This window comes from Styela clava, chromosome 1 (assembly GCF_964204865.1).
Source record: "Styela clava chromosome 1, kaStyClav1.hap1.2, whole genome shotgun sequence".
Classification (NCBI taxonomy): Eukaryota; Metazoa; Chordata; class Ascidiacea; order Stolidobranchia; family Styelidae; genus Styela; species Styela clava.
In genome coordinates this window covers 14030826-14043679 of record NC_135250.1, presented here as the reverse complement: position 1 = coordinate 14043679, position 12854 = coordinate 14030826, and the positions used below count along the sequence as shown (strand labels likewise).

At 32.8% G+C, this 12854-nt stretch overlaps 2 protein-coding genes across 2 annotated transcripts; one reads left to right on the top strand and one right to left on the bottom strand.

Moving 5' to 3' along the window:
• Nucleotides 1-1235: 1235 nt before the first annotated feature.
• On the top strand, nt 1236-7836 carry LOC120339970 (carbohydrate sulfotransferase 11-like). The gene is made up of 6 exons (XM_039408218.2): nt 1236-1677; nt 2317-2415; nt 2859-2974; nt 4314-4423; nt 6069-6266; nt 6545-7836. Exons 1-6 carry the CDS (start codon nt 1395-1397, stop codon nt 7035-7037), a joined length of 1299 nt encoding a protein of 432 aa, XP_039264152.2. The 5' UTR covers nt 1236-1394; the 3' UTR covers nt 7038-7836.
• On the bottom strand, nt 7536-12697 carry LOC120339940 (uncharacterized). The gene is made up of 8 exons (XM_039408184.2): nt 12322-12697; nt 10957-11090; nt 10503-10640; nt 10021-10374; nt 9835-9950; nt 9648-9757; nt 9204-9398; nt 7536-8344 (listed from the first exon to the last, which is right to left on the bottom strand). Exons 1-8 carry the CDS (start codon nt 12348-12350, stop codon nt 7849-7851), a joined length of 1572 nt encoding a protein of 523 aa, XP_039264118.2. The 5' UTR covers nt 12351-12697; the 3' UTR covers nt 7536-7848.
• Nucleotides 12698-12854: the final 157 nt, after the last annotated feature.

Here is a 12854-nt window from a genome sequence, read left to right as displayed (position 1 = left end):
TTCCGGCAAAAGGAAATAGAAACGTTTTTAGTGTACATGATGGGAAGACAAGTATAAGTAGTTATTTTTGTTTTTGAGTCTGATTATAGATCGGTGAAGAGAAGGATGAGTTCTATAGTTTATTCATTTTAGCTATGTCGAATTGAAAAAGTAGTATTGAAAATTTTGGTTCCATTACATTTGAATCCACGTACATTTGAACCCATGGCAATTGCACCTGCATACTATTGCATCTATGGGAATTTTTTTGTTTTTCGGATAGTTGAACTCATACTAACCCTAACCCATGGGTTTTAGCACCCGCATATAGATTGAACGCGCGGATATACACATGGGTCCAAATGTCCGTGGGTTCAAATGTACGGTCACCGAAAATTTTACCAATGGAAAAGTTGCAAAAGTAAAGGATACGATATATTTACAACTGTTATTGTATAGGTCTTAAGATGGAGCATACCTTCGAGAAGTGTTTTAACAGAACAATGTTCCGCAAACTCAATCTGTGGTAAACGTGTGGCCTGTGCGGTACAGAACACTATTTATTTGTAAACCAAGTTTAAACCTAGCACATTACTCAGTATTTCATATTCATAGAATGTGTGTCCATTTGATGATAGTTCGCTACTATTCCAAATGGTTTTGTTCCTATAACTCTGTGGTTCTTAAACTTTAGTAATCCGTGAATCATTTCCAAATACTGTAATCACTCGTGGCCCCCGCATTTTATAAAAATACCTAGTTTTGCTTTAATTGAGGGTTGTCATCAGTTTTACAAAATAATCAACAAACCACAACAAATAAATAAATACATTACAGTCAAAAATTAAACAAATCACAGTCAATGTACTTTCAATTAATGTAGTCATCGCGAACGTCTTTACTTGTGGACTCCAGAGAACAACTTCTTTCCGACCTAAAGGAGCCGATGGCACATAATTTGAAATAAAAAAAAACTAATTCCCGCGAACTGGGGGTTCAGTGAATTCATCAAATTGACATCTATATATACCTTTAGCTGGTAAAACCTTTAGGTTTTTTGTTAAAAAAATATTTTCAAAATCTCATCTTGGAAACTTACTTGTTAGACCTTCATTTTTTGAGACCCTACCAATGGCGTTATCTTTACCCGCATATAACGGAAAGATAGAGTCCTAGTATGTAATGCTCAGATTGTGACACTATTTTAAGAGAGTACTTGCGATTTCTCACTATTTTTTTTTATTATTATGGAACGTCCGCTCAAAAATATGCTTTGACTGATTTAGATAAATGTAAAATAAAATTTTGCTTTGAGAATAACTAAGTGCTTTAAGAATATCAGAGAATAATGTTTTGAAGAGTTCGTATTTGTGGATGATCTTTCCGTGACTATACTTCATAAAAAGACTACTGAAATGAAGATATTATTTGACGTTATGCCATCCAAAGTAAAACAAGTTAAAAGACGTCATAGATCCATCCGTTCGTTGTGCATTTTTGCACTCCTTATATGCAGCACCAAACTATTTATGAGTTACAACATTTTTCCGACATTCCACCTCATGAATCGTTTTGTAAAAAATAGAAAAACAATTTCCAGTAACCAAATTTTGGAATTTGGAGATACGCAGGAAACAACGTGGAATTCAGAAGAAACAAGATACCAAACAAATGAAAAATACTTCTCATTAGGAAATGGTAAGTAATATACGATATATAAAAGTAATCTTATTCCTTATTGGAATTTTCGAATGTAATATTATAAAAAATTGGATGGAAAAGAAAATGAACATCCATATACTGCATGCACATATTTCACTTACGTGATACTCTTTCAATCTATAGTAAAAATTGCACCATCAAAATAAGTAATTTTGAATGACTCATTTTAAATTTACGTTCATGCTTACACAAGTAATGCAGATGAGGGTTTGTTCAATTATATGCGTCATAAAATCTGAGTTTTCATTAGATATTGATCGAACTCATAGTCGAAATTTAGTCAAAGAAAATTTTTGTATTGAAAAGATAGTTTGAAATGAAAATAGCTGGTTTTCCAATAAAAATATAAAACGATGACACGTAAACTACATCTACTTCGCATTGATAATGAATGGAGCGACATTGCTCTCGAGACTATATTAACAATCTGTAGTGAATGATACAGATGAAATTTTATTATGTACAATTTATGCCACAGCTAGATTAAAGATGTACTTTGCCCATTGTATTTACCACATTTCAAGGAATGCATGCTAAAATTCTAGACATTTTGTCCTTCTGATAACTCTGGAAGTTACAGTTTTTCTTGTTTCAATTTCTTTCTTTTTTTTCTAGAATCGCAGCAATCAAAAATTACACAAAATAATAAAATTGTCGTTGAGAAATTGGATGATGGGCGTAACACATTTCATATTAAAGGACTTCCAACTGCCAGTAGAAATATTTGCTATATATCACTTTTTGTTTTTCTCTTTTTATTACGTTTTTTCTAAATCAATGTATTGTCTCCTCAACTAAAAGGGGGTAGCTTATAGACATGAATGCAAGCATCATATTTTTTATCCAATTGTTCATTGCGATGATGAAGGTTACTTTGGATGTTTCAAAGTTTGAATCATTATTTCGACTGGACTCATAATTTAACGTTATATACCTCAGTAAGAAACTACATCCACAAGCTGATATATAGAATTACTTATAACTGAGAGAAACAGTTCACGAAAGTGTAAGTGATAGATGTAATCGTATATATTGATATCATATTATGTGGATTGGATAGATTTTTCAGAATTCTCATGTCATATGATAGTAATATGTGAAAGTATAGGAGAACCAGTCTGGTAGTCATGATATAAATAGTAGTCAACTTATTTCAGAAATACGAGAAGTTAGACATTTTTTGTCAATCACCAAACCACCGGAAAATATGAAACACGAGCTTACAACACAAGCTAAACAGGTCTATCAAAAAAGAAAAGAAAGGCTGTTGGAGGTAATAATGATCAGAAACAATTTTCTCTCTTTACTTCTCACATGAAATTCTTCTTAGCATATTTATAAGTATTAGTTGCTCAATGGTTCAATTTGATCTTCTCAAACTCTCAAACCAAATGACGATGAAAAGACGATATTCATATACATGCGATTCATGTCAGGCTTAAACGAGTCTATACGAATCTATAATAATATTCGTCACGCTAATAACCGAATTGCGTAAGTCATTTTTAGCAGTTTTGAGAAAAACGTAAAATACTTCCTAATGATATTGTTATGCCATTGAGAGTCAATGATTTGCCATGGTCCAATTTTTTGATCGTATCCGGATTTAGGTTAATTTGTATGACGCAGTTAAGTGACGTCATAATGGCGCACTGTGACTTAGGCAGAAATGTGTCTATGACTTGGGGACATACGCAATTTTGCAACTTTACTATAAGCACCAGTCCTGAAAACTAAACATTCCAAAAACGAATGTAATTCTCAGTATCTACAATGTCTATCCCCAAAATAGCTAATCTGTTCCAATTACATTACTTTTATGTTTAAAAATATATATTCCATCAATATAACACGTTCTGCACATCCACCGAAATAAGACTAAAATTAAATAAATATAAAGAATAAAATAGCAATGCACCCAATATAAAAGCCAACCAAGGTGAGTTGGACTTCGCCAGTGAATATCACAAGTGCACGCCTTCCTATACTGTAGTATAAATTCAAATTAATGCGCGCTAAGCTAGAATCCGAGATACAAAAACTCGAAAATACTTTGCCGAGGCTATTTTACTTTTGTGACGTCACAATAGTCATGCGGAACCATGATAATTCATTATGTCGAAACAATTGCACAAATGTGCATGTCATACTCAATCTCCATTTTTATGGTGTTCAGAATTCTTAAAATGAAATCTGAGTAAACAGACAGGTGCGCAGCATTACATAAATACCTATTTTATAAAAAAAAACTCAAAATCGCCAAAAATGACTTACGCAATTCGGTTATTAGCGTGAGGATATACATTTCAAATGGTATGTTGTTGCAAACATTGATCATCAGTTTTATCATTCGCTTTTTAAAAATCACTCGTTGGTACTTGGGTATTAATTTCACCATTTCTAGATATTTTTACAAATATTTTATTATTGGATACATATTGGCAACGCCCAAAGAAGTTTTTAATTGGATTGTTTTAATTTTTTAAATTATTTTAAATTATAAATTTAATTCATAAATAATATAAATGAAAAGAATCACAGAGACAATTTTTTATTAGCATGTTCCGGAATTTACTATCATTTAGTATCTAACGTAAATTGTGCATCTATAGACGTGTGAAGATCATCTGAAACAGGAATGGTCGAACGATATGCAGCTTATTTCATCACCAGATCAAATATTGACTGTTTGCGTGGTGCAAAAGGCAGGAAGTTCAAGCTGGTACGTAATTTGTCAACGTATAAATATATCTCCATATTTCCGAATATTATTAATTTAAATAATTGCTTATTCAAACCGTACATGACTGCAAAACCTCTAGCAAGAGAAATTCCATGACCTTATGCCCGAATCACGACTGTATATTATGAGTGAGAAGTCTGTGATGTTTTACCATTTTAAGACAAAAGTACAAATTAGTTATAAAAGCGCAGAAGAATATTTTGAAATATCTTAATTTAAAATGCTCAAACTTGTACTTTTGTATAGGTATCTGACTTTGGTGGAAATATAGTCATTTACGAAGTAAACCCTTTAAAAAACTCAGAGAATTAAAAGACTTTTCGGACGTTTGAATCTGCATTTAAGAAAAGCATAGATTTTTGAATGTTTATAATAGCGTATTCAATCGTGTTTAGGTACTAAAAATTTGAACTCGATTGGTCCATTAGTTATACAAATAAAAGCGACTTTTAGAATAACAACCAAACTTTAGCAAAACGTTCCACAGGTATACCTTATGTCCAAAAATAATTGTGTGTTGGGAAACTGTAAAAACCGAAAGCTTGTTGAAGTTCTACGCGACGAAAGCCAGCGAAAATTTTGAATTGCTCCCAAATTTTTGATGTTATAATATCGTTTACGGTTATCATATCGTTATAATATCGTTTTTCGATGGATCCTTCGAAGCGTGTATATTTTGAGTGTTATTTGGTTAAAGAATATGAATACAAATTAATATTTAAAAGAGACTAATTAAACCCCGAAGCTGACAAAAATGTATTTCCATTTCCCATAATGTCCGCCCTAAAAATTGATATTTGAATTCATGATTGTATATTCTAGAGTATTAGGCGCCTTTTTCTGATCGTATTTGTTGCTATATACCTTATTTTTGTCATACTGTGGAGGAACTTCTTATTTTACGTTTTTTCATTGAATAATATTTGGCCAAAGAAAAAAGTGTAATGGGTCGCGTCAAATCTACGAGTGGTATTTGGCGTTTTTGTGAGCCTTTAGGCTATAGCAAAACGCGTTTTGAAATATTATCAATTGACTGGTTGTAACTCGGAACTTCAAAATGTTGATATGATATTTCTGGATTTTATCTATACATTTTGCAAATCGTGACGTTAAAGACATGGAACCCGACCCTGAAATTGCAGTTCTTTTTGGGATAATTCAATCCATTCTCGTCCCGGCGCAAGTTTGTGGCGTTCGTTTATCGTTTTCGACATTTACAAATATGTATCCTTCAAAATATCGTAGTATTGTTTCTAATACCATGTCCTTAAATAAAAAAATCTTTAAAACGTTTGATTTTACAAATAATTTCATAACTTGAATTTTTGATGCTCACAAAAATAAACAGATTGGCACAAAATCGTGATGAAATTTACTGATTTCAGAATGTACTGAAGTAATGAGTAAAAATTATTTCCTATTTTTATACTGGAACGAAGTTTGTATTTTCATTGCTAACTGAGCAATGGTAACAGATATTATCAATTGAAAACCACTAAGAAAGTGCCTGTTTTAAAAAGCTAAAAATTATTAGGAGCAAGAATTTTGAATTCCTTTTTTGCAAGCAAAGAAACAATTGTGACCGTAAAAATTACTAAATAATAAATTTCATTGTTTTACACAGGCACAAAGTGGTGTACAATCTGAGAAATCCCAATACCACTTGGAGCGGAATTGGTCATGGTATCAATCGAGAGCACGGAATGTCCCTTCCTGAAATTGTCAAATACGATCTTATGAATAACGAAAATGGAACAAGAGTCCTAACCGTTCGACATCCATTTTCGCGAATAATATCTGGCTGGAACAACAAATTTCATAAGTAAGAAATAAATGAACAAAAATCTTCACCCGCCCATAAAACTATTCTGTCATACTAGAGTTAATCAACATAAAATCAACGTCGTATCATAGTATAATTCTCTCAGCAGAATAATGGACGAAATATAAGTATCATAAACGCACGTACGATATATTAAAAAAATATATAATTTGTAATACTTTTTGTTTTAAAGTTTTGAGAAATGTGTCCGTTGATGTATACATTAATTGAAATAATTTGAACCAATTGGCACGAGTTAAATATTATTTTACCGACAGAAACCACTTACAATCGTCGACAAGGATTCTCAGTGAGTTACGTGGAATTGAAAAATATATCAATCTTTCGAAAGCGGATGATGATCATATTATTGCATTTGAGGATTTTGTTCAGTATCTCGTCGACAGAGGTTTAAAAGGAATAGACGCTCATTTTCGAACAGTGGAACAACTATGCAGGCCATGTAATTTTCCTTATGACTATATTAGTAAAACTGAAACATCTTTACATCACTTGTGGTACATATTGGAAAGAGTGGGAGGAAATATGACGAATTTTGCAAAACATTATGCCGTTAAAGATGGATTTATCAAAGGCAAACGCGAACACTTTGACATGTGGAAAGCAGAGCAAAAAATTATTTCAAAATTTTTTGAAAAAGTGCCAGTAACAACAACAGAGAAGTTGTTTGATTTGTATAAAATAGATTTTCACAGGTTTGGATATACGTTCGATATAGAATCAAGGATTGCAGGAGACAATTTGGGTTAAGTCCAACTTCCAATTGAAAATATTTTCCATATTGGAAAATAAAATAACGTGTTGTAGATAATACTTCTTTCCACGTTGGAAAATTTTCTAATTATTTACAGCACGAAATATTGTTATGCAATACCTCCATTCAATTACCTTTCGTCATCATCATAAATATATTTTCATTTAAGGATTTATTTTTTCCATTATGGAAAATAAAATAAAAAAACGTGTTGTAGATAATACTTCTTTCTACGTTAGAAAATATTCTAATTATTTACAGCACTAAATATTGTTATGCAATACCTCAACTCAATTACCTTTCGTCATCTTCATAAATATATTTTCACTTTTACAAGGATTAATTTTTTCGCGACCATTCAATGTTTTCAATGCAGTCACTTAACATGCTCAGCCTTAACGGCCATGCTTGCTAACGCTTAGTAACGTGAATTCGCGACAACCACAAGTAATTAAGTTCTTTGTAAGCGCTGTTCAGTTACTGGACAACAAAAATTTGCAGAAATTAATCATTTATTGTCAAGGTATAATGGCTGATTATTATATAATCAGTAGTGGTTATCAATCTTTGATTTGAAACAATAGGATGAATTTGTGACAATTCAATGTGGACGTGCAAGTCTTCAAACCGAAAGTTATTCACAGTGTAGGTGTGATATTATATTTAATACACAGTTCTTCGTGATATCGTCTTGTTCGCAATCCTCTTTTTTTTCTGTGGCATTCAGAATTTGTAAGATTCCGGAGCGTGCTCATCTGTTTTAGAACATGTAAATTTTGAAATCACTCAGCAATCGCCCTCAAAAGTTCATGCCAAGCCACCCGCCAGCAGAGTGCTAATATCGAAAGTATAACCAAACGCGTCAAAGTCGTTTGCATACAACTGTTTCAAGACACGCGTCGTTGCGCGAGGTAGTTTTCGGAAAAGACGAGATATCACTCTAGCCTCGTCTGTTTGTCTCTCTTCTGCAGTAGTTGTACCCTTGACAGGCAAATTTACTGAGCTTGGAACATGCCTTGAAAAACTATTTAGCGTTGCATTCATTTTTTCTGTAACAAACCAAGAGTCTTCTGGGGCAGTTTCTGCCTTGATGATGTAATCATATGGAAACATACACGGACTGCACAGTTCGCTGATGGATTTCAAGTGAACGTCAACTTCATCTAATCCAACATCGGCCACGTATTGTGCCAAGTCCTCAAATGCTATCACATGATCTTTATCCGGAGGATGCTTCTGAACATAATCTTTCAAGCCGGGCATGGAATTCATCATCTTGTTTCCATTTTGCTGGACATAATCTCTAACAGTGAAACATATAAAGAGATTCGATTAAATGATATTATATCAGTACTACTCATTCGTTCAAAAAAGACAAAATCGATCAATATTTGGATATCAACTTTTATTGAATTTGCAAGTAAACAGGGCTATTTCAGTTTCATCAAAACAAAGTATTACAAGCACAACGATGCTATATATACGAGATGTAAATATTAATTCGTGTTACCATGATCATCCGGGATTGTTTTCTATTCACTTGCTCCATATTTGAAGTGGTGACGTTAATTTATTTCTCATGTATATTGATATCCTCTTAAATTAATATCCAAATGATAAATATATCTAATATATATACCAAATGGTAGTCGCGAAAGTATTTTTGTAAATTCATTTGCGATTCAATATGACCAAAAGGTGAGCCATTAAAATTAAATTTGAAGATGTATTTTAAACCAGCTGGCTAAACGTTTTATTTCTCGTTATCAGTACACATTATCATACAAGCTACTGATAAGATGATTTGAGACATTGGTCTAAAAAATGATCAAAGAAGGATTCAAAGTTAAAATAGTATCGGTCTGTGCAATATTCAATACAGTGCTGTTATGCTGTTAATGTTATAATACTGTATAGAAATCTTGAGCGATAAAAACACTTAAATGTTTGCTGAAATTTGGTTATCAAAGACAGAGTATTCATTTATAATTTATAGAGTTTTCAATATCCATACATTGCATGATCATTGTGATTTCTTTCCAATTTTTCAGGGAAATGTTATATATAAATGTTTTCTTTGGTCGATTAATGCAGAATCTAATGCAACCAACATATGTATATTATGAATATTTTTAAACATGCAGAATTTGTGTTCCACTTACTTGTGAAATTTATTATTCCATGCTGATACCAGCCTCGCAAATGGATGCCTGACAGTGATAACTCTGACTGAGTTCTTAGAATGGATCAGTCTGCGTCTTGTCGACTTATCGAGCTCAGTTGCATACTGCCAGTTTTTTATTCGGAGTCCGTCCCATTGCTGGTCTGGAAATCGCATATCGTGAACCAGTTTGTGCCTAAATGCGAAAAATGATTCCTAAATAAGAACATTATCACGCAATGGCAAGATGAAGATGTAAAATGTATTAGTCAGATTCGGATTTAGTCATACTCTGAACTCCATACATTTTATGGCCTTTCTTGTAACCTGGACACTTTTTACAGCATCCGTGAATATTCAACACATCGATTTACCAGAATGTCACATTGATATATTTAATATTCAGTATTAAGATCAATGTATGTGTTCTGTAAGTAAATCTTACCAAGAAGTGCTTCCAGCTTTTTGTACTGTACATACCACAAAATCACGTTCCGGTACCGCTAACATTTGCATTGCATCCGACCACATCCAGCCTTTATTCGGCCCACAATACTAAATAAATAATTTGCTGTAATAGGTTTCGAACTCAAACAAAATAGAAAAAATCATCTGCCACACTACCCACACACATTTCTTAAGTTTCTTCGTCTTTTACTAAAAATCTCGCCAACGTCTTTTCTCATTTTATTTCTCGCTTTATCTTGTGGATTGAAAATCTGCACAACTGTACTATATCGATCAGGGTCTGAAATAAAATGGAATATGTTAACGGATTATCATAATCATTATTTTAAAATTGCACAATATTCTGTTACCTTTTTGTACTTTCTTTGCCGTAGTCTCTATATTTTTTTCGTGCATTTTTTTATTTGGATGTTTCTTGGTCGTCGTTGTTATCGGTGTCGTATTTTCAGAAACGGCTGAATCGGGCATCGTAAATTCATCTGGATCTTCGGTGGTCACAAGATTCGTATCATTCGTAAGTTCGATTTCTCTTGGCGTTGTTTCATCATATATAATAGTAAAGCCTGTAGTAATTTCATCTTCTACCGTTGTTGTTTTTGGTGTTGAGGTAGGTTCAAAATCAAGTTTGGCCTTTTCTGTTAGGCCAAAAACTTTAGCCGTTTGCGACAGTAAAACGAAACCCGAATCATTATGTGTTCGGCTTCCTGAAAAGGTAGCATCACAAAAATTACCTTGAGATAAAATCTCCAATCCAAAAAATATATTTAATTGAAATGAAAGTCAGACCATGCACTCATTACATGTAAATCATTCGGTATTTCGATGAACTTACCTTCATCAGCAATACTGCTATGCGTTCGTGACTTCACTGTATCATTTAGTTTATCAACCTGGATTCCAGATAATAAATTCCAATGTTTGCTGTAAATTTCATCCACTTGGTGTTTCAGTTCATTATCGAGTTCTACATCTGCGTGAAATATACTCTCAAAATTTTGTTTATTGTTATATAAATTATAAGAAGGTGTCATTACATCAGCAATAAGAATACATGTTCTTCTCCTTCCTAAATAAAACCACTATAGGATGAACATTTTTTCTAATTAATTCTGATCTGGAGCTATACATTTCTTATATTGCCATTTTTCATGCCGAAATATGTATTGCATATATAGTGAAACTGAGAGTGACAAACGAATTGCCGAGTGTCAAACTGCCATTATAATACATATTAATGTGGTACCAACGTTTCTATTTGAATCAGAATGAAAGTAAATTTTACTTACTAGTAGAGGGAAATTCTTTTACTGGAAACTGCAACCACGTCAACTGGATGGAGCCGTAAACGTAGAACATAATTGTAAAAATACAAGAAATCACCAAAATTTTTGTAGCTGTATTTGCTAGTTTGGGTTTGCACCTGTATCAAAAACAAGCTCAATATGAGATTTCAGTGAATCGCTGTTGAAAAGTTTGTTTTTGTTGTTGGCGTTATTCCTGTTCTGAGAAATTGCATTTTTCCGCAACTAATGGATCAAACGATTTCAAATTTTCAGTCCTTGACAATACCTTCAGTACTTTTTCTCGAATTAACTCTGTGTCATAACTCATAAAAAGGGACTCAATATTTTACTCAGCATTTTGATGTTTTGATTTAATTCATGATAACACCTCATTTTATTCAATTGAGCCGTGATAACCGATGATCAGTATCGATGTTGATGCGGCATGTCTTGTTATTTGTCAAAGTTTATAGAATATAGAATTTGAACAGATCGAATATTAGTGTATAGAAATGAAACAAATATAATATTAGGAAATACGAAAATGACAACAAAATAGTAAGACAGTGGTACTTGAGCAATTACACCTCATATTGTCGTCAAATTCAATAACTTCGGATGCTTCCTAACCGCGGATGGAAATACAAGTCTGTATTACTGGACTAAAATGACTAATCTATTAGCCCACTTATTTCAATGGCAAGTATTAAATTGCTCCAAATATTTATATAAATTTGACGTCGCATGTACAATATGCCGTAATTTATTACGGCAATATCCCGCACTTCTGCCATTCCAAGATTATGCTGATATTTAGATATAAAGAAAACACAACATTTGTCTGTGAAACGAGGGCGTCTGGGAATATGGGGTTTGATAATAGGCCAAATTTCCGCCTAAGTTAGGCTCTTTGACATAGTTATTTCGTCATCGTGTACATATAATTGAGCATTGGTCTTCGATTTTTATAATCATCAACTCAATGAATTTGTAAAATTTGTTTGGTAACGCATTTAACAAGATCGGTACGATTGAACTGCGGTACGTACCGGGGAGCACATTACGTCATCACACTAGCATGTCTTGCTATCTTGAATATAATAATAATGAAGAGGAAGAAATTTACAGCTAACTCAATAACCTTTTGATATCTTATGCTAGCGAGGCTATTATGTCTTACAATAGATGAAAAGTATACGCAAATTGTAATTCAAGTAAGTACCTTTGCTGGAATGCATGATCGCGAAAAAATTCATGATCATTCCCAGTCAGTCAGTTACTCTATATTTTTAAAATATTAGCTTACAATCTGACAATCAATATCACTGTTCTCTAGTCTAGTATATGTAAATTCACCAGCACACTTACTTGAGAACCTCCGAGTATATCTCTGGCATCTTTTTCTCAAATTTGAGTAAGCATTTTTCGTTACTGCGATGTTATATTATGCATAATAGTCAGCAAAGATAATGAATAACAATTGCCTGAAGCGCTAAAATAAACGTCTTTCTTGGAGATATAATTAATTGAATAGAAGGCGCGTTTCATTACAGTCCAGTCAGGAGCAAAGTAAATAGCCCACACTATAACCTGCTGTGCTGCCAACTGAACATAAATTATATATATATATATATATTCTCACATAAAAATAATTCGAAGTGAAATATTATCATGATTGTTATAGTACAACGATAAACATTTCCGTTTCTTCATGATATATATCACGTAATTTGTTTAGCATTGTTTGTTCGATTACTTTACCCCTCCATAAAAGGCTGAATCATTCAACAATGTATTGCACAATAAATTACTTTTAGCTCATCTTGCTACGACTACATACCCCGAGGGCACAATAAAGTCGATTTATCGTACCATTCGTGCTATTGAAAAAAAACACTTCA

Coding starts and splice junctions, on each gene's coding strand:
- LOC120339970 (XM_039408218.2), top strand. CDS start 1,395: ATGAAGATATTATTTGACGTTATGCCATCCAAAGTAAAACAAGTTAAA. Junction 2,416..2,858: donor TAAAGGACTTCCAACTGCCA/GTAGAAATATTT, acceptor AACTTATTTCAG/AAATACGAGAAGTTAGACAT. Junction 4,424..6,068: donor AAGGCAGGAAGTTCAAGCTG/GTACGTAATTTG, acceptor TGTTTTACACAG/GCACAAAGTGGTGTACAATC.
- LOC120339940 (XM_039408184.2), bottom strand. CDS start 12,350: ATGCCAGAGATATACTCGGAGGTTCTCAA. Junction 9,951..10,020: donor GGCAAAGAAAGTACAAAAAG/GTAACAGAATAT, acceptor ATTTTATTTCAG/ACCCTGATCGATATAGTACA. Junction 8,345..9,203: donor TGGAATAATAAATTTCACAA/GTAAGTGGAACA, acceptor TTTCACTGTTAG/AGATTATGTCCAGCAAAATG.